The sequence below is a fragment of the Dioscorea cayenensis genome, chromosome 19 (genome assembly GCF_009730915.1).
Source record: "Dioscorea cayenensis subsp. rotundata cultivar TDr96_F1 chromosome 19, TDr96_F1_v2_PseudoChromosome.rev07_lg8_w22 25.fasta, whole genome shotgun sequence".
NCBI lineage: Eukaryota > Viridiplantae > Streptophyta > Magnoliopsida > Dioscoreales > Dioscoreaceae > Dioscorea > Dioscorea cayenensis.
The window spans coordinates 19747021-19774981 of NC_052489.1; the positions used below are offsets into that span (position 1 = coordinate 19747021).

Below are 27961 nucleotides of genomic sequence, written 5' to 3' on the forward strand. Positions count from 1 at the left end.
TGATTCATTGTAAAACAACAATTGAAGTAAATTTTATTTGATGTTTTCTTTTTTAAAAGATATGCACACAATTATTAGTATTTTATGAGAATATGTTTATAAAATACTCTTTCCCTTACAAATTTTATTTATATTAATAAAGTTTTAACCATCTTCTAAAAATATTTGATAATCAGTTCATTCAAACTTTGAAATGTAATGTTTTATCTATAATAAATTATAATAAATGTCTATTAAATTTGGGAGTTCCATTATTTAAAAAGCGGCTTGCTACTTTGGAAAGAAATAAACAACGCTTTATTTAATATTATTTTAAATTATTTTGTTTGCAGAAAATTCATTTTTCTAATTAGCAAAATTACAGCCGTATTGACCTAAAAATTTTCAAAAGATTATTTTATTAAATATATATATATATATATATACATTTTTACTCTTGCTAATTTCAATCATTTTAATTTCTTTGGTAAGAACAAGCATTTAATCAAAGATACCCACAACAAATGCCATTCAGCTAATTAATTAGCTCAAAAATACACTTGACAACAATTCCAAATCAATATAATCTACTTCTAAAAAAGGGCCACGTATGATACAGAAAAACACATCCTTCGGATCAATAAATTAATAATCCATAATACACATTAGCACAAATTTTTTTCACCGTAAAAATAACTCCCAAAACTGGCCTATGATACAAATGCATGAACTAAGTTTGACCAGACCTCATTTTTCCTGTTGATTACTCAAACGAAGATCCATTCTGATATTCATAGAAGCAAGCTCTGCTGCCAAATATCGAAAAACATACGGCATTGCCACAGTTTCGATCCCTTTGCTACTTCTACAGTTAAGGCATGTAAAAGTCTTGGGGGCTTTGGCAGGCGGAAGTCCGCGGATTTCCCGTACTATTCTTTTTTGTGGCTGGAGAGTCGATGCGGTCAGGAGACTCCCGCAAATAGAGCAGACCTCGGCAATGTGGTAATCGGAGGATGAGTGCAGTCTGTCGTGCAGTAAATAGGCAGCTCCATGAGCGAGCAAAGAATCCCGTTCCATCTCCCCGAAACGGATCCCTCCCCCTCGTTTTCTTCCACCGATTGGTTGTCTAGTGACCTGGTCAACAACTCCAGTTGATCGAACCTGCAAAATGAGGTAGAGATTATTGAGGAATATACAGTATGAGAACGGTTCAAGAACCCGGACATCTAGAGAGAAATGGTGCACTATCGGAAAATCGTCTTATTGTTGATGTTCAATCTATGAAGATTCAATTGATTGTGGGCACTTCATTATGGAAAAAACAAAACTGAAGATTCTGTATTTATAAATAAAGTTTTGAGATAAAAGGCAAAGCAATAGAAAGAGGAGCAATTAACAACAGTGTTTAAAATATCTAACACTTGATTTCAGGTAGCTTGCTTTTTCTAAAATTGAGCATATATTTAGCCTCTAAAGTCTATTGTCGGTAGCTTGTTTTTTCTAAAATTGAGTATAATTAGCCTGCAAAGTCTATTGTCCCAAGGAATCTCCATTAACTTCTCAGCTTCATTGAGACTTTCTGGGAATATCTATTTCAAATATTACCCAGCTTTATGAATAAATATTAAGTGAGGGTTCCTTCCTCGTGCCGTTCTGAGACTTGGTTCCCAAAAATGTATCAAAAAGAAAAAGATTAGGGGCATGAGAATGGATTCCTACCAACAAGTTTTCAGGAAAATGACTTAAAAACTCTGGAATACAAAACTTGCTCAAATAAGAAGAATGTCCATATTAAAAGTAGATTCCCCAAACAATGCACAGTAATAAACAAGGGCTAAAATTATAAAATATAACAACTCCCACAAGCACACTTTGCTGTAGCCCAACCAAATGTTGACCACAGACAAACAGTCAAACTAAGGCTAAGCAGAAAAGTCATGCAGCTTCTGAACTACCAAGATGAATAAAAAGTGCCAAGCATGCCTACGATTACAGATGTACCTTGGGGTAGGAAGTGAGGATACTTTAAATATACATCACCAGATTTGCTTAGATAGATACTAAGGTCTTCCCACTCTCATGATGCACAAGGTCTGTGAAAAGACCTTGGTTCGCAATTACTCTGCAATCCTACAACATATAACTAATGCTGATCTTATTTTATTGATTATAAAAATTCCAAAACTCAGATAGCCAACCAAAACAAAAATTCCAATTTTCCAAAATTTTGGAAAAATAAAAGATAAAAATGAAAACAGACCGACTCCTAATCTTTCTCCTTGGCATTCATTGATGGAAGATTCTATATCTATCAAGTCATAAACAAAGCCATACAACAAAGTAATTGAGGAAACATGCAAAGGATAACTTAACCACATACCTGAAACTTGTCAGAGACCATATGCCGGAGTCGCTGGTAGTAAACAGGGCCAATGAAAATTTCACACGTCATCTCAACACCAAAAACTCCACTGTAAAGAACCTCGACTCCGTGATAGTTAAAACCATATGAGGTTAGCATAGGACCAAGTTCATCAACTAGAGAACTCGATTCGAATGATGTATTATCATCTGCTTTATTGACTGAGTTGGAGAAAGGAGTTGCATCCATAAATTGCCCCTTTAGACAACCACCCTGCATGCAGAGAAAGTAAACATATCATGAGACTGAAGCAAAGTCATGAAGCCAAAAATAAAAAATAAAAGATCACTCTCAAAGGAAATGAAACCCAAAAGAAGAATAATGGATTAATATTCAATGTTCAGTGATGCAATATGAAAGAAAAAAAAAAAAGGATACAAAATTAACAGCCATAACATAGACATCTTAACTGAAACATAGAATCCACATCCTAAAAAACAATGCCCTTTGTCAAATTCAACTACTAAATATACATAACACAGAAGTTGAGCAAAACAAATATATATCATCAGAAAAAACTGATATTAAATAAAAATCTTCACATTGAATATGTGCATCAAAATCAGTTTTATCATGAAGGTCTTCAATCATTCTATAGCTTGTGTGGTTCAATGTTTTCAATAAAATTCGCAGATGCTTGAAATAGTTTCCAAGGATGGCAGCTTTACTTTGTTCAAAATCTACTGAAAGACATTTATATCCAAAATGACTCTAAAATGACCTATTCTATTGGCAATATCATCTTCACGAATATTAATAACTCTTGGAAAGCTTCATTCCTAACTGAAGCACAAATGACTTGGTAGATTAGACATAATGCAGATGTTAATTTCTCCCTCCCTTTCATTATTCTAAGTTCAAAAAATGTCTATTATAAGATTCACAAATATTTTCCAACGTAACAGGCCTTAATCCTCATCGGCATCCATTCTTGTCATGCACCAGCCATCAGTGCACATACAGTCCTCGCTTTCATGGTACTTTAGACAAACAACGCAACCTCTTCTTCCAAATAAAAAACCTTCAAACTTATCTTGCTTGAACATTCCTGCAAAATCTAAGTATATTCTCCAGGACATCATTCACAGCCAACTTTATTCTACAGAGATCTGTTCTTATAGCAGTCACTAATTCGCCATCAGTAACTGTTTATTCTTCATTCCACTACAGCTGTATAAAAATGAACCTCATAATATAACTAGAGCGCTTTACAATTAGGGAAACGAAATAAATTGCTTTGGAAACAAATAAAGGAAAGGGAGTTGTGCTACATGTTTATTCAGACTTATAAAAATTTGTGATTCAGTTACATAAAATCCACAAATGAATCAGTAACTTTTATTCTTCATTGCACTATAGATTGCGATGGTATAACACACAAGGGAAGAGGAATAAATTACTCCGGAAACATATATAAAAAAAAAAAGGAGTTGCACTACATGTTAATCTAGATGTTTAGTAGTTTGAGGCTCACTTACATACAAATGACTAGTGCATTAAAATAATAATAATAATAACTAAATAAATAAATAAAATAAAAAGATTCAACGATGGCAGCATTTGTTGTTGATAACATTTTAACATTTTTCATTTAACTTTCTCTAAGACTCAATATACACATTCACCGATGACAGCATTTGTTGTTGATAACATTTTAACATTTTTCATTTAACTTTCTCTAAGACTCAATATTGTATAAGAAGTGCGCTGTATATTAAGCCATTCTCACACTTAATTTTCTACATGTACAAAACAATGCAGCATTGAGTAATCTAATTCTACTGAACTCTTCAACTGCTACATAGGCACATGACCAATGCATTTTTTTTTTACATAGAACTTCAATTCAACTTTTTTCTTCGAAAGGATCAACCTTCATTCTCTCTTACAAAAAGAGAGATATATATATATATATATATATATAACTCATTGTATCCAAACAAGAAATTCAAATAATATTCTTAAAATAAATGGTTATGTACCTTAGCTGCCACGGATTCCAAAAGCATTCCAATAGTCATTCTAGAAGGAAATGCATGAGGATTGATTATAAGATCGGGCCGCATTCCCGTAATGGCAGAGAATGGCATGTCAATATCTGGCCACAACTGAGAGCAAACACCCTTCTGCCCATGTCTACTGCTAAATTTGTCGCCTATCACAGGATTTCTAGGACGTCGAAATCGAATATTTGCCTACAAAGTATTATTATTACAAACAGAATAAATCAAGTAATAAGATTCTTTGTTCTCAAGAAGAAATGAGATACAATAAATAACCAGTCAGAGGTGTTTCATAATTTTGCAAGTCATGATATGAAGTAATTGTGAAATAAATTTTGTTTGTTCACTCAGTAATTCACAGGACAAGGTAGCATATTGGCCTGCACAATTAAAGTGGTAATTGATCTGTATCAAACAACCACAATGATTTCAAAAAGCAAAACAGAAGGATGTTGATAGGTTAACAGGAATTGACAAAAGCACCGTGACATCATGCCCTAAAGCAGTGAATAGGAAAGGCTGACAATATTGTGTTTTGGAGGTTATCTAGAAAGGAGAATTTTCCATTAAATTTATCACAAATATATAAACAAAGAAAGAACAAACAGAATTCAAAGAATGGTACTTATAATAAATAAATTCAGCATGTTAATCAAACTCATTGAACAGTTCAAACACCAAAGGTAGGAAGGGAATGAGATTGAATCAACAGTTAAAAAACAAAGCAGTGCCACATATTTAGTAAATTTTGTGTGCCATTTAAGCAGGTTAAAAGAGAAGTTTAGAGGTGGATATAAAAAGTTTACTCTCACTTCACATTGTGATTGCATCAAACATTATTCATCATGTTGCACTATCATAGCTGAACTTCTTTGAATAAAAAAAATGGAGAATTCATCCTAAAATAACGTGTTTATAGTGGAGGTATTGCCCAACAATAATACCATGAGCCCACTCGGTTCACATAAATAGACCCCTAAATCATGTAAGATAAGAAGATATGCCCTCGTAGGAACTGAGCCTTGATATAGAAGATCTTGTTAGCTTAGAATCTAATATGCACTAGCAAAATGATTTTGTAACAGATAATTACTATCAATTATTAGGTAAAAATTAAAGTAAACAACCACTTCTATTTTTAATGAGAAGTCTATAGGACAATCAAATGAGCCAAGACAGGCCGGCTAGATTTTGGCTTGCTCAAGCTTGTTCACATAATAAATAAAATGGGCTCAAGCTATGATTTATCAAACAAGAACTTGATCAAAAACAAACTCATTGAAGCTCACCTCAATATTTACAAGCATTACATAGACCAGTATATTTCATTTACTAACTTGCAGATCTTGGTCACAATGTATCATATCATCATGATACTGTAGTAACTATATTCTGGCTCTTGAAAACAAAAGTTAACCGTGTGTGATGTTTTGCCCTAAAGATCTGATAAAACAGTTTTTGGCAGAAAGCAAAGCAACAACTCCATTGTCATAATAACTATAAAGTTTATTGCACAATAGTGTTTAGGAGTCACTAAGATAAACATACGAAGTATTGTATCAGCATCCTAAAACCTCAAGGAAACATACTGGATGAGAGGCAGATGATTCCAGCTGGATTATGATAAATGATAATCATTCTAAAAGCAGGCTTGCCTTACCATGATGATTTTGGATTGTTGTTCACAAATATTCCCAAGCAAATTACCAGTTCTGAGGCTCATGTGCACTAACATATCTCCTTATGTCCAAGTTGCAGACCAAAATAGTACCTTAAATTATCCACCTATCCTTTAAACTAATTCAAACAGAAACTAGAAATGTAGTCAAAACTTCCCACCTTAAGTTCATCATAGTTCAATCAGCAGATTGATAATAACTGTTAATACCTAACAAAAACATGATCCTACCCTGTTGAGTATAGCCTGTGAGAATATTAAGATATCACTGAGATATGCATATACCTATATCTAAAACTAACAGCAAGGGTTTATGAAATTCCTAGAGAAATGCAGAAACTAATCATACCTTCTGGATGCCATTTTTCAAATTTGTGCCATCAATAGAAACAAAATCAATAACTGCCGGTTCTGAACTCTTCATATTGGTCGGTTTTATATCAGATGTTAAAGTATTGTACGAACTGTAATATGGATCATTTGGTTGCACTTTCTGCAGGAGAACAAAAGTTATTAGGCTAGTTCTCAATATCAACATGAACATTTAAGAGATGGTATGCTAAAATATAATAAACCTGCCCAACATAAGGAAGACCATCAGAATCTATTGAGGAACTCATTTTCCTGTCAGAACTTCTTGCAAAAATCTCCACAACTCGGGTGGATTTATCATGCTTCTTTGTCAAGTCAACAGTTTCTGTCTGCATACAAAATGATGAAGAGAGATGAAGTAATGCCCAAAGAAGAAAAGCAAAAGGGTTAAAAGGTTAGGCATAACACAGCGAACATTAATGTTAAGCAGGATGTCATAAACCAGTAACTAAAATGCATTCCAACTCACACAAGTTATAATGGTTAGTTCAAATAACAACAACAACAACAATAATAAAATTATTATTATTATTAAATCAAACGTTAACTATTACAATTAGATTAGATTTACTAACCATTGCCATGAACCCATATCCATATGTATGGCTTGAAAAGCAATAGTAGATAATTCTATTCTAATGGCTACAGCAAAAGCCATATGCAACATATAAATCCTAGTCAGGTGCATCCTTTATAATGTCTAATACTTGACACTGTAATGGCATCAATCAACATGTTCAATCCATTCTGGTAAATGGTAATATAGACAATATGTGCTGAAAGAAATTCGATGAGATCTCCAGATGTGTGATTTAAAAAAAAAAATGGTAAGACATCATCCTAGATAATTAAAAGATCTACATGTTAATACATCCAAAAAAAAAAAAAAAGGTTCAATTCCTGTCAAACATTAAGAACAACAGCTTGCTGAACACAGATTATTGTTCATCTCAAGAAGGAGAGCAAACAGTCATCAAATCTCAGATTATCAACTGAGATTTTATTGGATTTTGTAGATTAATTAAGCTCTGTATAATATGAAAAGCAACGACTAACAATCACTAACAACATACGCTGCACACTGATTATTGTTAATTTCAAGGAGAGCAAAGCAACAATTGTTGCCCTCAGAGTTCCAACTGTTAGATTGTACTGGATTTTGTAGATTAAGTTCCATATAATATGAAAAGCAAAGATAAACCTGATATATCTGGCCACGACAAAGCCCACGCTCAACAGATGACTTATTCAATATCATAGCATCTTCCATGTCATATCTGCAAAAGGGCCAAACAATTAACGTGCAAATAAACAGCCAGAAGATATGAATGAAATTTTAGTTTAATGTGAAAAATTACCCTGTATATGCCAAAACAGCCACTATTGCATTTGTTCCTGTTGGATACTCATCGATGCAGTATTTAGAATATGAACTTGTTCGTACAATTGGTGATTGTGGAGTCTGAACAAGCCAATGACAACATACATCTTTAAGAATGTGGCATAAATTTACCTCAATTAAAACAATACAAAGGAAAAAAAAAACAACAGCTGAGGAAATATATTCCATGATGACCCATAAATTAGTAAGAAAAAATGATAACTCCATCAGGCAATTGAAAGAACTGTTTCAGCAGTCTAAAAAGTAAAGGAACTTTCAGTCCATTCACCAAGGATCCAATAGAATTTGAACCGCAAGCTATTGACAGATTAAATACAATATGTACAATCAAAATGTTCTGACTCAACAAAACATTGCAGTTTATCCAACATCGAGTGAGTGTTGGATAGTCAGTAACCAATCAAAGATATTAACACCCATCATTTTACTATTTTAGTGGATCATGGGAAACAAGGATATGAAGGATGTCACTGAAACACCAGAAGTAGTTTAGACCAAACAATAATAAATACAGATCATTTTAGATTCTATTGATTTTACCCCTGTAGACTAGGATGTGTTATATCTCAAGGTCCTTGAATCCTTATCCACCTAGAGCTTTATGAGGGGAAAGACATTAATTCACTCTTGGGATCTTTCAGCTTGGCATGAAATTGAAGGAAATCTTGCAAACCAGTCAAATACTATCCAACCAACTACAATGGTTTGAAAAGAAAAATGGAAAAAAAATCTACATAAGCAGGACCTAAGGCTGTAGCCTTAAATGCAGAACTTGAAAAGTTCAGCAATTCGGTTAATGGGACAAGAATCCAGATTTGGCAATAGCAAAGAAGGCAAGGGTTATTCATTCATCTTAAATATTAAGGAATAGTGGTCTCACAATATAACATTTAAAAAATAAAAAAATAATAAAAAAAAAACCTTAATAACATACTAAATTCTAAAGGACTGCAGAACTGCGCCAATGAAAAAATCACTTCACAAATCAATATCTCAAATAAGCCATAAACTTCCAAATACTTTCTTAGGCTTTACTGATAAACGAATAGTCTAGCTGAAATCAAAGAGAAAAGTGTAGGTTCAAATAATGTTTGAAATTTTAGGCATGGAGAAGAATCCTAAAAGCTTCTATTTTCTACCAGGTTGCTTTCCAATTCACTTGCATGATATTAAATTTGCCATCTTCAAGATAGCAAGTACAAGCGATCAAACAATTCTTTCAAACAGTATGTATGCAAGCTTGTCAGTGAACAAAAGGATAAGGAAAAACCAAATATTAATGCAACAACAACGACAATAACAATAAAATAATAAATACAAAAAATAATTAAAAAAAATGATAGTAGATGATGTGAATGGGAACCAATTCATTTCTACACACAAATAAAAGGATCCAAGTACATTTTATGCTAGGTTTAAAGTTTAAACTCCAGCCAGAGATCAACAAAAACAAAATAAGTAAAAGAATAAATACATAAATAATGAACAGTGAACTTGATTACATGAGCAGAATAGATGTTCAAGAAGCACAACTATAATGCTCATTAAACAGTAACAATATCTTGTGATGATAATAAAATTAATAAAGATAAAGTATCATCCTGATCAAATACAATAATAGCTGAAAAATTACCTGAAGATGATAAAGTTTGACATCTGCACGCTTTCCAATAGCTTGTGCAGAAAACCCCATTGTCTGTTTCGCCATCTAAAGAAACAATAAAGAATAATAAATATAATATGAAACAATGACAGCCATGCAGAATGGTATTTTATACGTTGCAGTTAAAAAGATTTATAGCTATAGCTCAGCTGAAAAAGAACCTGGCATTGGTACATGTTGCGAGGACTTTGATTGTGATCAGACCATGGTGTGAGGTTAGCAACAACACTAAGTATTCCTGTTGGATGAATTTCTTCATGTGTTGCAGGAAAACCTTCTCTCCTTCCACCTTCTCCACCATCAGGGCATTTTATTTCCATAAAAGCCTATCATTTCATTGTATAAATCATATCTTCCACTTAAGCACTCAAACAATGCAAAAATAAATGCCATAGATTTAAGTTATACGGATGTAAAATAACATAAAGTCAAAACTGAAGGGGTAGCTTTACCTGCTCAAAGGGTCCAATAAGTTCAACGCAATGATTTACGTCGGATAACTGATATATATTCCTCACTGGACGAACAAATCTTGATGGAGAAGTGAATAGATATAAACCTGGATAAGCTCCACCAAGGCTTAAAGGAACATGACCTACCTCCAGATCAGCAGGAAACTGTAATCGACACCATTAAAAAATCTCATTCAAAGGAGTCATGAAGAATGACAAAAAATAAAGCTGCTAGTTTCAGAAAGACAGACCCCAGATGATGCTGAAAGTTTCAACCTCCTCAAATGCCCTACTGCATCCTCTATATTACTGGAAGAAATAGAACCAACGACACATCCATCAAGGAGAACATGAAGCACTTCTGGCGGTCCAGCTTGCTCGAGCTTTGGTAAAGATGAAGCCATACCCATCCCAACCAAAACAGTCAAGATGGTCATCCGTATTTTAAGGAAATCTTTGATCTTTCCATCCGAATCATAGAAAGATGTGACACCTGGAATGTATGATAGAAGTCCATGAGATGTATAACTTTACTCAAAGGGGGGAAGGGTCTGCATATATATATATATATATATACATAGATACCCCCAACAAGCTTGATATAACATGTGAAAAACTTAGAATGCAAAATAGGGCGCAGTTTTTTTCTTTTTCACGGAAAATAGCTTATTATGCTACCTTGAAAGCATAATTGTCAAGAATAACGGAGAAAAAATCTTTTAATAGATGAATGTGAACAACTAAAACAATGACAGTAAATAACAAGGCTTACAAACCAAGCTTATAAATAGCAGAGCAGGTACATCTGCTAGAGTTCAGGACAAATGAGAAGATAAAGATAACACAATCACAGAAGAATACTTTTGTATAAAAACTTACGGCACGAAGATGCCATATGATTCAACAAGCCACAGGGTTCCCCATCAGGAGTGTGTACAGGGCAAAGGAAACCCCACGATCTGAAAGGAAGGCATGGTCATATACCAATCAAACCCATAATCATGTAAACAAAGATGTGAGGACACATACTCTGGAAGCAATTTTCGTACACTTGTTGTGCGCATCTTCGCAAAAGCAGCACCTCTATGAACAGCACAAAAATGTGAAATAAAACGGAGAAAGTTAAGCCTCTCTGCCTGAATCGTCAGACCATCTTTCTGTCAAGCAAAGACAATATAAACAATATAGAATCATTGGAAGTTACAAGCCTTTCAAAACATTAGATAATCTACCCACACCAATGTTATTCTTCAAAATACTACTCTTAAAAAGAACATCCCAGAAGTTTAAATTTAAATGAGAACTGTAATATCATGATGTTTCATGGTGGTTCCAACTACACAAAATTGGGAAACTGAGAGGTCAGCCATTAGTTCAAGTAAACTTAACAATCTAATAAATTTATAAAATGAATATAACCCACAAATCCTGAATAAGAGTAAACAATTAGAAAAAGAAAACATAAAAGAATTATGAATATAAACATGCAAGTTTTCAACCATTTGGCATGAGCTGATCTTGAAATTGATTCCCATTTGATTATCATGACCACCAATGGTTCAGTCAGCCATTGGATCCAAAATGTCAATGGGTCACATAGTATGTGAACTTATATATAAGATCAAAGGTAGACCCCCTAATCACCACTATGTGCATCTGTCAACAGCATATTTTGTCTTACTGAAACCTCATTTGGGACAAACTGTCACAGCCTATATCCAAATTTATTCCAAAAGCATCTTTAAGATATTGAAATTAAAGATCCAATCAGACATATCTCCTTAATCAACAGAACACTTTATCATAATTAAGTCAGTCCAGACTATGTTCAAATTTCACACAGAATGCTTGTCACATTCTGAGCATGCCTACTTTTACTTTTTTTTAAGATAATTATCATCACTGCAAAACAAGGGATGCAATCAAGCTGACAGCAAACACCACACAATGACTTGCAGAATAAAGCTGCCCAAATGGCATGAAAAGAAAACGAATCTAGCTAAAATATCAAAAAGTTTCCAGATAAAGACAAAGCCAAACAAAGCAATTGCATCATGGTAAAATACCCAGCATGTACAACATATTACACTTTCTGGTGATTCCATAAAAAATTCAGCTTGAAGGTCATAAATGGAAGATCTCATCCTTATTTAAGTACACAAAGACAATATAGAGAAACCTCCGAATAGGAAAATACCTGAGGCAAATCAAGAGTTGATCTTGTGGCCAACTTCCCAGTTCTTATCATGCTCTCAACAGCTCTACCTATTGACGGTGAATTTCGAGAGATCTTCTTTGCGTCCACTGCACAAAATGCACAAAAATATATCTTTGATCCCCATAAACCTTACAAACCTTAATCCATCACAAAAAATCACATGGGAGAAGAAAAAAGAAGAAAACATATTACAAGTGCCGAAGTACAAGCCCTTTGGTTAATATAACAAGCAAATGTCAGTAAATGTAAAGGACAATAAACCCATGACTAATTCAACAAGTCAAATCAAATAAACAAAATCTCCACCCACATGAGGTGAAAAGGTTTAATTTTCATCAAAAATTAAGGATCATAAAGCAACATTTCCATATAAGCTAATAGCATTTTTAAAGTAAAGAAAGTCATAAAGTTTAAGGACATATTCACAAAAGGATGCTAGGAGATTCATTATTTTATATAAAAACATTAATGCGGTGTGTGACCTTGTTCTCCAACTTTCCATTTTATTTACAAGCTCTACATCTTACCAATACCTGACCTATTGAACGTGAGGCAAACGTCCATAAAAGCAGAAAGGATATAGACAAGATGAAAAAGTCATTACAAAAGAATAACACAAACAGAATGGGATATGATATCTACCCAGCATTGTGTCATAAGAACGATGTAAAGAACTTTTAGCCCCAACATGGTTCAAGTGAAAGCAAATAATTCCCCAAATGATAGCAACATACTGTTGTAATCTTCCTTCTCAAACAACTGACTTCTGTTTTTCTAATCATTTTAAACTTTAAAAAAGGAACAGATATAAAACAACATTTTGCTCTAGCAACTGAATAGTGTTTAAATAAAATGTCATGCTAGCAAAAAACTAGTCAACGTCCAGCCAGCCATCTTACCATATTATATAATTTAAGGAATCTATTAAGGAAGTTCTAAAAGTGGTGGGCATGAGCAATTAAACTATCATATTGGCACATCAACAAGATGTAGGAGGAACAAGTTACATAAGGTGGAAGTTAAGAAAGAACTTCAAAACATATTTTTGTTCCCACCGAGAAAGAAATTAAAAAATAAAATAAAATAAAATTACTAATTTTAAAAAAAACCACACAGACATATATAGGGTTCTAAAAGTGGTGGGCATGAGCTATTAAAATAGCAGAGTGGCACATCAAGGAGATGCAGGAGGAAGACTGGAAGTTAAGAAAGATACTTAAAACCTAATGTTGTCCTCACCTAGAAAGAAATTTATAAAAAAAAATTAAATATATATAGGGTTCGATTTTGATGATATTACTTTCTCAGAGAACATTATACATTTATTAAGATGTTACTAAAGATACACACATGACTTTACATGCACAAGATCACACAGTCAGTATGCTGCTCCCCAATTAAAATAAACTTATTTTTCATCTGAAAAAAGAAAGAAAAATTCACTTACACTTATTGAATTTAAACTCAGCTGGATTTTTTGACATCTCATCCTTTATATCTCGTATTGACTTATGGAGCCACTCTTCGAGTTTTTCCTGCAGTTAGAGCAATTTATAGATGAACATCAAAAATTTTACAACTGAAGCAATGGCTTTCAGGTACTTTCTCAAGCTACTGAATGGTGAAATTGAACTAAAAAGATGATCCGCAAACTTTTCTATTCTTTTTTTTGGTGTCATGGTTCACAAGACGGCAAAAAATACAAAATTAGACAAATTGTATCTTACTCTCCCAGCCTAAATACAATATTTATATAAATTATAAAAAAAGCTGCTCTTATGGTCATATGACAAGGCCCTAATAAATTATAATAAAAAAAGAAGAATATCACTTCAGGAATCAGCACAGCAAGAGGTTGGAGTCCCTTACAGTTCAGTTTTGTACTCAAACACCAAGCAGGATATCACTGAAAGCATTAATTCACTCACTTACAGTTGTCTCAGACATACCGCACGTAATGGTGGTAAATAAAAGGCGACAATGTATGACTGTGCTCATTCATATTGTTTCGATGAAGGATAGGTTTACTTAGAGTCTCAAGGGAGGTTTTGACATGAAATTCATAGTGGTGTAAGCTACTTGTAGAAAATTTTCTGTAAGAAATAATATGAAAGACAAGTTCTCATGCCTGAGAGATGATGATAAATCAAAACAAGAAACCTCATGAAATTTGACTGATTTAAATCAAGAAAAAGCAAGAGAACACCATGAGTTTACTGCAAGAAACACACCTTAACATAAAGAGTTATCAAGTGTCCAGGGAGGAGAACCTCCTGATTTTGTAGGGCATCAGGATTATCAGGTGCAGCAGTTTGATCTACAAGTGCAAAAAGCTTCTGCAGCATGAAACTAAGGCCATATGGAATATTAGTATAAAAAATCAAATAACTGTTTTTCACAGTTAATAACAAAAGTTTCAGATACCATGGTCCTCACAAAAAGCAACAAAGACCAAAAAAATTAAAACAAGGATAGGAAAAAGGAAATAGAAACTGACATCAGCAAATTGAATTTGTCATAGTTATTAGCAAGATGCACAAATATGTAGTCTCTAAGAACAGCTTCTGCCACCTACAATTTAAACGATAGAAATGAAAATGTCATCCATAGGCAACATCAGTATTCTAAACAAAATGGTGAATAAATGCAGAGACAGTTTTCATCTTACAACTAAATGAGTTTCAGTTTCAAATCCATAAATGGCAGGTTGGAAGAACTCCCCTGAATGCATACATCAAATTAAAAGCCACAGAGATTAGCAAAATAATTTACACAAAATTGTCTAAAATACATTCTTAAGAAGCACTTTTCTAAAATGTAAGTACCAATATGTTCTAAGCACTGAGAACGAGTCAAAAGTAACAAAGCCCTGACTTCATCCAGAATTATTTGAGCCCTTTCACCAGCAAGTTGTGTGCCAACAGCACCCTTCTGCCTTTGGTATTTCTCATTATAACAGGAGGTCAAGCTTAGAAAAATTTCATGGTCATTGGTATCAATAAGGGCCTGCAGGCAACAGCTATGCTTAGGATGCCACAGATATTGATTAGAATAAAATATATGAACAGTAAGCAGATGCACCAAGCTATGCTAAATATTTAACATTTGCAACAGTAATTTGCCATCAGTTTATGCATGCAAATGTGCATTATCCAAAGAGTACAATCCACCTTCTCACAAGCAATAGTCAAGGTAAGAAACCTTTTGGGAAATATTTAACAGCTTTGGCTCACAAACATGAAAGAAAGAGAGAGAGAGATAGAGATGGACTGACATGAATGAATGTATCCTATTGCAACCCAAATTATACATGCATCACAAACTTTTCCAATTTCCTTGTCAAATATTTCAGAATGCCCTAACATAATTCATACTCTAGTCAAAAATGCCTGTAAAAAAGAATTACTATCAACATTTAGTTGGCATTCAATCACATTGAGTCCATGAATGTGTCCTATCTTGCATGCAATCCATATCATATATGCATTACTCATTTCACTCATTTTCTCTATTCTAATGCTTAGCAAGGTACAAAGATAATATAGATCATCTGGAAGTCATTTCTGAACACCTTCCATTCCATGCAAAGTTCACGCAAGGCAATGCCCCAAATGAAATTTTCAATTCTGGTCTCAGACTCAGGTTTTACAGGCCAGGCCAAAATTAAAATTTTCAAACTCAGATTCGTCACAGAATGAGCCCAAGCTAAAAATATATTATGACTCAAGTGTTTTGACATGTTCACATTTGTTTTTCTTTTTCAGCTGCAAACACCTGATAACAATATTTAGAATCAAAATTAGGATAGTGATCTTAGGTGATCATAAAACAGGATCACCTAGTTTTATACATGGGCCGGACCAGATTTACATAGGTACAACTTGGTTAGGAACGTTAATAGCCCCAAGTCTCTAGGTTGATTTACCTACTTATCAACCCCCTTCCAAACCAAACTTTATAATCCTTTTAAGAGTAGGTAGACTAGCCCATGGTAAAGTAACAAATAACAGCTTATACTGTAGTTCTATATAATAACAACTTTGGATGTCCTCCTCTGAAACTCAAATCTTGCAAAACAACTTGATCATCAAACTGAACCCAATATGAGACAAGAAATCTTGACTCGAGTCATGTGGGCCACGCTTGGCTTAACAGCTCAAGATCATGTTATAAGTTATGTAGCACATGGAGCTTCCTAAGAAAGGCCAACTTGATGATATTGATGCATGGGTTGGGTACTAATTTACAACCTAGAACCTAAGTCATGCATGATTTGTAAAGCAGTGAGACTTTCATGTAATCTTGTACTTTGCATCCCTTAGTCTGTCATTTGCTAGAACCAGATACTATTTCACCATAAAATCTAATGCACAATTGAAGCAATTCATTCATAGATTACAAAGATCTAAATTGTTGCTTGCATTAGTACGATCAACTGGATTCTTTGCCAATGGCCTGGCCTTTAGCACAGTCAATTTATATGGTGCATCTGGGGCAACCATTTGGTGGCATGAGAACCTGGAGAACCTAAACAATAGAACATTAAAATCCATACATAAAGCAGCTATTCCACAATGGTCCGTTAAACAAGGGAGACTTGACAATTAACAAACTACAAAGTTTTGCTTTGCCTTTACCTGCATCTCCCAACTTCTTTACATGCAACAATTTATTAAGCAGGAAGAGAGATTATCCAACACAACCTGCTTTTTAAGTAATTAGATGGAAAATTACATGATGATACAAACAATATATGATTCTCTTCAAGATGAATTGATCAAATACATATCAAGTATTTTTGATAAAATCCACAATCAGATTAATATCTCTTGCCCCACTTTCAACTATATCTCCATATCTAGCTTATAGATTTGGCTAATTGCTCAAGATGCAAATGGAGCTCTTTTCCGGTAAAACAAGTAGCTGAATCTTCTGGCAAGTAAACGACATATTATTAAGTGTAAAATTTGCATAATATTTTGGTCTACATTTGCTTTTATTTGTTAGTTGATCATGCATGTTTATTCAATTTTTGTACAAAATTTTACTCCCTTAGCTCAGATTACTACTCCTCAATGTTTTATTTGGAGATGAGTGGAATTTGGTCGCAAATCGACAATTATTTAAAGAATTTCTGGTGGAGAACCAAAAGCCTAAACATGGAGAAAGGATGGAAGCGTCAAGTAGATTCCAGTAAGAAGCATGCCCTACCCGTGATAACTGGCATGGGTGTCCTTCTCGCTAGATAGCAAAGCACATGGCCTACCCATGGTAGCTGGCACACCCGTGGATTTTTGCCGCCTTCAAAAGCCTTAATGCTATTTCTCTCAATTTAAGGAGGCGAAGCAGTCCTTTAAGACATCTTCGGCTGTGACAGTTAGGGGTGGACTTCTCCAAGAGAAGAAGACCATCTAAAAGCTATTAAGGAGGAAAAAGTGTGAAGATCAAACGGTGACTTGTCAATTTACAAGGACATCTTGCATGAGGAATTAAGAGTTTCTTTTTTCTCTCTAGTCTTCTCTCGATTTATCTCATATTTCGATCTATGTTTAAATCGAATTATATGGCTTGTAAATCAAACATGAGTTCTTCTAGGATTGGAATTAGCCCAATCTTTAGATAGTTGACGATGTATTAACTTTTATTTTCGTATTAATATTTAATTATTCTTTGATTCAGTTTTATAATTCTTAATGCTTGTGAATGTGTCAAATCCCATATTTGCATAATTTTAGACACCGAAAGAAAGACAGAAAGGTGAACTAAGGTGCTAGAAACCTTAAAGTTGAACTTAAAACCCTAGATAGGATTTCTTCAAGATAACTTGGCATCAAAAGCTTGAAAGGTCTAATAAGCTTCAATTACCATGAAATGAAAGTAGGAGTTGATTTAAGTTAGATACCTCTATATATTCTGAAAGAAAATCGCAAGTATAACAAAATATTCCATTTTCAAAGACAATTAAACTTAGTAGAAGAGAAGTCAATACAACGTCATCTATCTTATATTGTGGCAAACCCTAATCCTAGATGCCCTTGAAATCTGAATTAATCACCCTAAGTTATGGTTTACCCAAGTTCTGTTAATCTAGTTTTCACTTCATTTAGTTTTCTTTAGTCTTTCCATACACATAATTATTCATCTAGATAACCTAAGTTGCAGGAGATTGGTAGTCAATGACAAAGTCCTCATAGGCACAATATCTTTCATTACTACTTGAACGATCTGTGCACTTGCGGTTTCAATCACATATTTACACATAAAATGATATGGAAATGGTTAAAGAAAAACATTGCTTTGAAGAAATATCTTGAGCATTTGAACACAAAGAATACAAAAAGTTATGGTGTTTAGTTTATACTTTATATAATTCCAACAATTATTTATTTTTATCCGATCACCAAAAATGAACAAAGATCATCAAATTTCAGATCAAATTTCCAACAGATAAGTGCTTGGATTAGCAAGCTACTCTTGTAGACAGAGCATGGCTAATAAGTAAATCACCACAACCAAATGATCAAGATTATATTTAAAATTATAAATCGCATAGCCTATTAGGACTTGAAGATTGACAATGCTATACACCACAATTGAAACACTACAGGTCAATACAATCAGCTTATAAACAAAAATTGCAAGGACTAGTATAAATACAGACAGAGTGAATCACACAGGCCATCAACAATTGAAGATTGAAAATGCTACACTGATATTGAAACATAAAGGTCAATACAATTGACCTATCCATGACAATGGTACTAGAGTAACTAATAATTCCACAGATTTGATTCGAATATATAAGTCCAGATCTTTTCTCCAATCAGCTTAAGCTCTTCAGTCGTGCAAAGCACAGGTAATACGCTTGGTGTGCTATATTTGAACCAAAAATGGTATCATAACTAGTTTGATTATTTTGTTTGTGGCGCAGCTAGCTAAAAGACCGGGACAGAACAAAGAACACAGTAGATGTTGACCACAAAATTATTATTACATTTCAGAAAGTGGAAGAATTCTGATAATGATGATAAGAAGAGAGGAAGATAGGAATGGAATGGATACACTAATAATAAATGCTTCTACCAAAATTACAGTTTATTCTCTAGTTTTTCCTTGTGTAATGGAACCAGCTTGAAGTGCAAGAGGCTGTACTAGCCTATGTTTGAGATTGATCAAGAGATCTGAGATGATGCCCTTATTATTTTATCTTTCAGAAAATAGCTTGATTACACATGCTCTGCGTGAATAAGGTATGAAGCTCATTAAAGAAAAAAATAAAAGAGATGGGAGCTAGTGATGCACTTCATGGTATCACATGGTAAAGATAATAATAGAATGGATCAAAATCATATTAAACAAACAAAACAAGTGGTAATGCACCTTCAAGATGATCCCAACAGGAAGTAAAACCTCTCGCCCTCTTATCCTACAAGCATTAAGATGAAACTTTTAAGTTGATCATAACAACCATTTATTATAAAACAACAACAGAACCATTACCAGAATCCAATTCTTGCACTTCCATTTTGGAGATAGTACAGCTTGATCGTCACAGAAGATTGATCTTCTCGAACACATCTGCGACAAACAGAAATTCATGCTACAATATTAGAAGAAATACAACCTAGCAATAGATAAGTTCTTAAGTAGAACAAAGAGGAAATAGTCAGTTAAATTTCCCATTAAGATAAAACAGAAACAAAAATTTTGATGTAAAACCATTCTCTAGTACTGGCAATGCCTCCCAATAATAATCAATAGCATTTCCAATTTAAGAAAAAATCACAACCTAAACTGCATTGTCTTACTTCAAAAATAACTTCCACTCTCTAATTAAACTAATCACATAAGCATAACTCCCCGAGTTATTAAAAGCGCACCTCAGGCTCAAAGCTCAAGGCTCCAGCCTAAACGCCTTGGAGCCTCAAAAACATGGCACATCAAAGATGATCATCTAATGGCTTACTTTAAATGTCAACCCTTACAAACAAAAGGGTTTTTTTATTTTTTTTTCAGTTTTTAAAAGCAGGATAAATATGAGCCATTAGATGATCATCAAATTAAATGTCAATCCTTACAAACAAAAGGGTTTTTTTTTATTTTTTTTTTCAGGTTTTAAAAGAAGGATAAATATGAGCCATTAGATGATCATCAATTTAAATCTCAACCTTTTTAAACAAAAGGGTTGATTTTTTTTTTTAGAACTAGATAAACGTACATCAATAGATGCTATCTAATTAAATCTTAACATCCACTTCAAGTGTTAGGTCAAGTAAAGCGCAAAAAAGGTTGTTTGATAAAAGAAAAAGGAAGCTTATCGATTCTCCAAGACTTAGAGATAAGGAGTCTGGATTTGAAGAAGAAAAATAATAATATCAAGATGAGGGGGATGAACATGAGAATGAGTGGGAGAATGATGATGAAGAAAATGATGAAGCTAATGGCTATTAAGATTTCCAAGTGTAATAGTATTTCTTAATGGTAGTGGAGTCGTAGTAAATCCTAGTTGTAATAGTATTTCTTAATAGTAGTAAAATAGTAGTAGTGTTATAATTTTTTTCTTACATTGGTCATATGCTATTTCACTCTAAATATGTTTTATCCAAGTTTGAACTTCAAACTTTGATTCTTCTTATTTTATGAAACTTTAGTATTTATCATGAATTTTATGATTTTTTTTAATTCTTTTAAATTTTTTTGCCCCTTGCTTTGCAAAAGCACGCGCCGGAGCTTTGCGCCTCACGCATAGGGGAATTCACGCGTTAGCGCCTTGATGCACCTAGCGCTTTTAATAACTATCTAGCTCCTCCCCAAGGTTGGAAGTCAAATTTGAGACTAGGACTGAAAATACCAAATGGTATGGCTGTCAATCTAGGGTAGCATGTCCTAAATAAGGTCTTGCAATACCCAAGACCAATACCACATAGACTTGATGCTGAATAGCATGGTATGTCTCTATCTATACCTACTTAAATGAGAAAATATAACTTGAAGATTGCAATCATCAACATTTTCATAATTTAGACAGAGTTGTACTTGAATTCATTTAAACTCATACTAGTGACAGAACGGATTTTCTTTTAGGACTAATCATCTTTACAAGAGGAGAGTAACAAAATGTCCTTGGAAAAGTTTCACCTTCAAAATAAGTCCTCAAATTTATTTAGCTGCCTTTAAGATCCCACATTTTTAAATTATTTACTTCTAATGCCTAACCACAGTTTAACATATTAATTGTGGGAATTCCTCCACTACCCTTTTCATCTTCTCCATCTTCCAACCTTTCAGCCAACATCTTGTTGAAAGTATGACTGGTGCTAACAGGCTAAGCTTCAGCTGAACACCCGCAGATCCAGCCCCAGGCACCAGGGATAAGTTTGGTGCTGGTGAGGCGTCAGATCCACAGGTGTGAGGGCCAGGGTTCAACCGCACCAGAGAAAGAATGACACCAAGATCGCCTGAATGCCAATTGATCCAAGGCGCCCCCACACTGGATTCCTCACATGTGCAACCCTATATCACGCCACATACAGTACCTAGCTAGTTTGGGCAAAGTGGATCAGGTGGATCAGGCAAGCAGCACTTGTGCCAAGCTCACCCGGCAACAGTGAAAAGCATCAGATCCCTTAACTGAGCTGACCAACATAAGTGTGCACATCCCCTTCCACCCATAGGCAGCCAATTTTGGTATTAACATAAAAGCAGCTTTCCGGACCTAATACATGGATGAATAAGGAAGAATCTCATAAAGGGAGGCTAAAAGGTATTCAGAAAAATCAGAGAATGAAATGATTAGTATGAAAAATTCTCAAGGACTTCTAAATAATTACCCTTTCTCAAATGTGAACATTCAGTTGTACTGGAATTCATTTAACCAATGGCATTGACAAAACAGGTTTCTTTAGTGACTAGTACAGCAAGACCTTTCAAAGAAGTCCCACGGTCCCATGTGGATACAACAAGGCAAAAATTGCATATCAAATACTCGGCAACCCACAGATAACATGAGTTATTTACCTAGTAGTTTTTTTCACAATTAATCTAATCAATTTGAAATTTAACAGAAACTTGTAGGGGTTGGAAAACTTAATTTAGATCAAAATTCTTGAATTCAGGGAGTGTTAATAAACAATGGACTAAAGAATGGACCTAAACAACAATTATTTGAGTTGCCTTGAGAAGATGTCTGGTTATGGGATACACCCAATTCCACATAACCAAACATTTTAGAACCCTTTCTTACAAGAAAAAAAATATCAATATAATTAAATGCACTTTCAGCCCCTATATTATAGTGTATTGTTCAATACGGCCACCTATACTTTTCTTTTTTGTTCACTATGTTTCATATCGATGGCATGGCGTCCAAGTGGAATACACCACCCATTTTTTATTTTTTAAAATTTTCATTAATCAAATGGGCATCCTAATTTGGAAGGTACAAATGACATGGCAGTGTACACGCCATTGACAAGTGGCACCAGCTGTCACGGCACCAATTTTTCTTTCTTTAAATGATGATGTAGCATAACAAATGTTGATGTGGCTATCCACATGTTATCAACACATAGCTGCTTGCCATCACATCAAATTTCCCTCATCCAAATGATTATGTGGCTTCAAATGTTGAAGTGACATTCCACGTCACTAACACATGCACACCAGCAGAAAATATATATATACCACGCTGACAAGGCAATAAATTGTTGAAGCCCATCCAATTATTAATGAATTTTTCGACGATCAAGTTCTTCCCTCTTGTCCTCTCATTGTTTTCATTTTTTGCTGATGGGGCAATTTAAGAGGCATCAACATAGAATATATTTTTATTTTTAATGCGACAACATTTGAATAAGAATAAGTGACATGGCAACTAGTGCCATGTGTCAATAACACGTGGATTGAATGTCATTTATACCTTGCAATTATGACATAAACGTAATTTTAATAATTATTTTAAAAAATTAAAGAAAGGTGGCATATTCAACTGAGGTGTTATGTCATCAATATAGACCAATGTGAACAAAAATGAAAAGTACAAGGGTCATATTGAACTTTTTAGCAGTACAAGGACTGTATTAAACAATACACTGCAAAATAAGGACCAAAAGTACATTTAATCTTATTAATATTAACAGAAATTTATTATTTAAAAAGTAAATTTTTATTTTAAGATTTCTACTTCTAATTAGTATCAATTAAACTGAAGTTTAGTCAGCTCAAACAAAATTTTTTCCTCTAATCCAATATTTGAAAAGGTTCCTTTAACCCCCCAACACTCCTTAAGTGCATGGACAGACTATTATAAGAGTCGTTGCTAATCTACAAATTTTCACAGGATAGTTAGATATTTGGTTTTTTTTCCAAAATTTAACTACTCTTGATATTATTGAAGCCTAAGAATTTTCTCATGGTTTAAATTTATCGTATTCTTAAGAATTAAAACCCTATAATTAGCTTATGGTTTTATTGGTATTCTAAAACCCTTGCATTGACCATCAATAAAATTGGAGAGTTAGTATTTTATTCCCTTCCCCAATTAGAGGTGAAGGGTTTGAGCTTTGACTTCTCCATATTTCTCAAAAAATAACAACAACAATAACAATAATAAAGACCCTTGAATTGGCTAATGCTTTCTTATGTATCATTCTCAATTTCAACTCATTCATAGGTTTGAAATTATTCAAATCCAAGCATGAAATTATCCAGCTTTAATTAGGATCTTCTATAGAGATCACAACTAGATACAGCTAATTATACTCTTGATTTTATTTTGTTGTATTTTTTTATTTAACGGTTAATATTTTCTGGATTTGCCACTACCTAAATGTCCAAATGCTGAACATCCAAGATATAGGCATGGTGAATGTCCATAGATTCCTAATTATCTGGCAGATCTAAAACATACAAACACGCACCACTATACCTCATTATATATGTTGGTAACTGAAGATCTTTTAACTTATCATAAGTTAGTAAAGAAATATATGTAAGATTGCTAATGGTTGATCTAAGGGTTTGAGGCAAGAATATATCAACTCTCATCTATCTAGGAAGTAATATTGCATGTACTAAATCCTTCAAAGATCTCTAGACTTGCACATATCTATAAGCAACAAACCTATGATTCTAAAAACACAAATCCTAGCTTTCTTTCTTGTATTCAAGTCTGAATTAATCTTGAAGAAAAAGAAAATGTAAACGAGTTAATCAATCAACCACATTGAAGATAAATAGGAATCAAATAAGTAAAAATAAAATAATAATTTAAACAATTCCATGTTAACGTTAAACCAAGATGTACCTGATGACAACTCCTTTACTGGTGTACCCATCCCCACGACTACGAAATGATTTTCGGACCATTCCAATTGGCTAAAACATGACTTATTAGCAGAGATTAGCAAGGGTGAACAACACAAAAACCTCAAATAAGTAGTAGCTAGAATTGGCAAAGGTCAAAGAAACATATTAATATGAAATACAGAATTATTGGAAAACATTCATTGGTTTCCATTGTTAAAGAGTTGTTGAAGATCCTAAAGCAAACTGATGGAAATTAAAACTCACATAATTACGTTTCGGCACAATTAGAAGTCGTGCAAGTCGCTCCAACCCATTACATATGAAGTATCTAAGAGCAAACAAAATATATTAAATAATACAGCAAGAAGAAAGCAAGGGCTAAATTTGCTACACACAAAGCATAGTAACTAAAATAAAGTGAGATAAAATACCATCAGAACAAGAATAAATCAGAAATTTTCCAAGATATGAAAATCATCTTATGAAGCATTAGCTCTAATCATAGGTGAAAATACACCCATGCAATGAGAATAAAACCAAAAAAAAAAAAAGGAACACTTTTTAGAACTAAATTATATCAAATATCCACTTTATTTTCCATAGTGCATCATTAGTGCATTGAAAATCACAAACTAAATTGTATCATCAATCAGTAATCCACCAAGTAATATCATCCTTGTAACATATCAGGTGAATCAAGAGATGATTACTAAAAACATTAGGCATGAAATATGAGAAAACAAATCAATAAATATAATAAGAAACGGCTCTACCACATACAAATGCAATGATTCCATCCAAGAATCAGAGAGAATACCTCTGCCATCATCATTTCAGACAACTATAGCATCATAATCCTTTCTTGACCTAAAATAACTCTGAGAGAACAACGCACTATTTCTAAGCATCTAATGAAGTTGAACAACCAACACAAACCTCTATGCTTTAGTAAAAAAAAAAGGTTACAACTTTTTATTGTATTTTAACAAATCAAATAAAAAATCCATACAAGAGTTGTTACCATGAGATATCCATGGTCATAGGGCTTTACAGTAAAGCTTACAGAAAGACACTTTAAATAACCTTTTGAAAAGGCAATTAAGGTGAGCAAATGCAAAAAGTAAAGTTGGACAAAAAAGTACAAAAGAAATTATTGACTATGATACTCACCCACCCATTTCAGTTGCCTCCTCCTTGTGAAAAATAAGTTCTTCAGGGCTTGCACCTCTTAAATGGCACAGTTTCGACTGCATGGAGGATAACAAGCAAAATATGGAGATCAATGCATTTTACATTGCCAAAAGAGAAATAACTGGTTTTTCTAAATTACAAATGCATCCTCAATCAATTTTGAGCTAGAATTAAGAGGCCCTAAGATTAACGATGGATGATACCAAGATTTGGATAGCATGATCCATGATTGTAAACATAATATGACATCACAAGCTCATCCTTGCCATGGCTAACAAATTAGAACAGATTAGACTTGGTATGAAAATCCATGGACCGAGGATATGCTTATTCCACATTGGCTTTCATCAAGGCTTGACAGCTGCTGCTATATTTTCCAACAGCAATGCTCAATACAATCCTAAAGTTCTGACCACATAGGCAGCAGTCCACGTATTCATGGACATCTAAAGATACAGAATACTTCTTTACAATGTACAAATGTGCATGCAATTTCAGATTAATCAATTATTTTTCATATTTCCTTTCTTAGATGAAAGGAGTAACACAAGTTCAAACCTAGGCAAAAAGAAAATTCTTTTGGATTTTGATGTGATTTGTCTATTATCCCCAGAATCATCAACTACCACATGAAATTATCGACCAAAGAAACAAGTACATTCACCTATTGACTCCTATAAACAGCAAGCTATAACCAGATCTCCATCCCTTCATCATAATCTTTAATTATGTGTGGCAATTAATCACAAAAGACAGGTACCATATGCACAAAAATTCATCATTTACTTTTTCAAGCAAGATGATCGCTCAAACCAGTATCAAACAGAAGACAAGAATGAACTAAAAGAAAATTAGAATAAAAGTGTATCCTGACCCTCAACATGATTGGCAAATGCCCGAAAGAGATATGATCTCTGACAACAGCCTTATTGTCAAACTGAAGGTTGAGCTCCACTTTGAACTCCCCTTTATACGATAACCCTGCTTCTCTGCACTGTTCCCATTAAACCAAACACAAGAAACCAAATAAAATCAGCACAAAAGTAATAATCCAAACAAAAAAAAAGGAACTTTGACAAAGAGAAGAAAAACCAACCTGGTGAGGATATAGAGACGACTTCAATCTACCCTCCTTCGTCGGCGCGTTTACATAGGGTTTGCCAAAAGAAAGTATCAAGCAGTCATGGAGCACAAGAAAAAAAAAACAGAGCTTTTAAAAACCAAGAGAAAACAAAGAGAAGGATATTTCTAAGCTTGGAGCCGGAAACGGGGTCGGAGAGCTCGACCGGGCGGATAGAGACGACGGCCTTCTCGAGGCCTTCATCAAGGAAGTAATCGAAGGAATCGATGTGCGGGTGGACAAGCTCGCGCAGGGCAGAGTAGTCAGGCTTCTCTATCGGCGCCATCCTCAGTTTATCAGCGGTTGTGCTGGGCGCCGGAAGGTGGTGGCGCGTGTCTTGCGAACGAGGAGGACGATCTTGGAGAAACCCTAGAACAGGGTTTTAGCGCGTGCGGGAGAGACAGGGAGGAGGGTTTTGACCGTTGCTGTAAGGAATGATCACAGCCCTCTGATCACGATCTAATGAAGGAGAGATCATTTGTTAACTTTCTACATAAACCCTTACAATTTTTTATTTTAAATTTTTCTACCTATTAAAAATAGCCGCCACAAAACCATGTTTTATAAATATCAAGCAAATATTGGGCTAACCCAATATATAAGATATTCATTCTCATGCAAAGGGTCGAGTGTTCAAATCTTGTCCAACTCATTATGAGAAAGGGTTTACTGTACATTGATAGTGGGTTCTCTATGCATCTTAGAATGCAAGAATGACTTTGACATATATGTCATGATGTGGGAGTAAGCAGAGAGTATTATTGGGGGTTGGTGGGATGTATTATTGGTAGTAGATAGCACCACCACCATTCATGAGAGCCACTGGATCAAATTAATCCTAACCATTCATTTGTTAGGTGATGGCCTATAAAAACCTTCCAAGACCTCATAATAAAAATACATAAGAAAGCTTTGTAACAAGCATTGATAATACAAGAGAGTTTCTCTTCTTTAGCTTGCTTATTTACTTGTGTTACTTGCATACTTTAATTCTTGCTAAATTTCATTTTCCAAGTCTTTCAGTTTCATACTTGGAAGTTCGTATTTTTAAATAACCAAAGGGAGAAGACTGTCTTGGTTATATAGAACATCAACCAAGAGCCACATGGAAATTGACGAAAGAACAGGGCCGTGACAAGTGCTATCAGAGCTTTG

General features: G+C 34.1%; 1 protein-coding gene across 1 annotated transcript; it reads right to left on the reverse strand.

Moving 5' to 3' along the window:
- Positions 1-479: 479 nt before the first annotated feature.
- Positions 480-27215, reverse strand: LOC120249541 (DNA-directed RNA polymerase I subunit 2). Its single transcript, XM_039258092.1, has 27 exons — positions 26933-27215; positions 26783-26856; positions 26561-26680; positions 25666-25742; positions 24760-24823; positions 24494-24564; positions 19690-19767; positions 19570-19615; positions 15015-15195; positions 14858-14910; positions 14687-14760; positions 14421-14538; positions 13637-13724; positions 12169-12275; positions 11001-11128; positions 10851-10930; positions 10223-10464; positions 9972-10136; positions 9681-9845; positions 9490-9564; positions 7813-7916; positions 7656-7731; positions 6658-6783; positions 6432-6575; positions 4384-4596; positions 2360-2614; positions 480-1140 (listed from the first exon to the last, which is right to left on the reverse strand). The coding sequence occupies exons 1-27, from the start codon at positions 27090-27092 to the stop codon at positions 727-729; spliced, it is 3498 nt and encodes a 1165-aa protein (XP_039114026.1). The 5' UTR covers positions 27093-27215; the 3' UTR covers positions 480-726.
- Between the last annotated feature and the right edge of the window lie 746 nt (positions 27216-27961).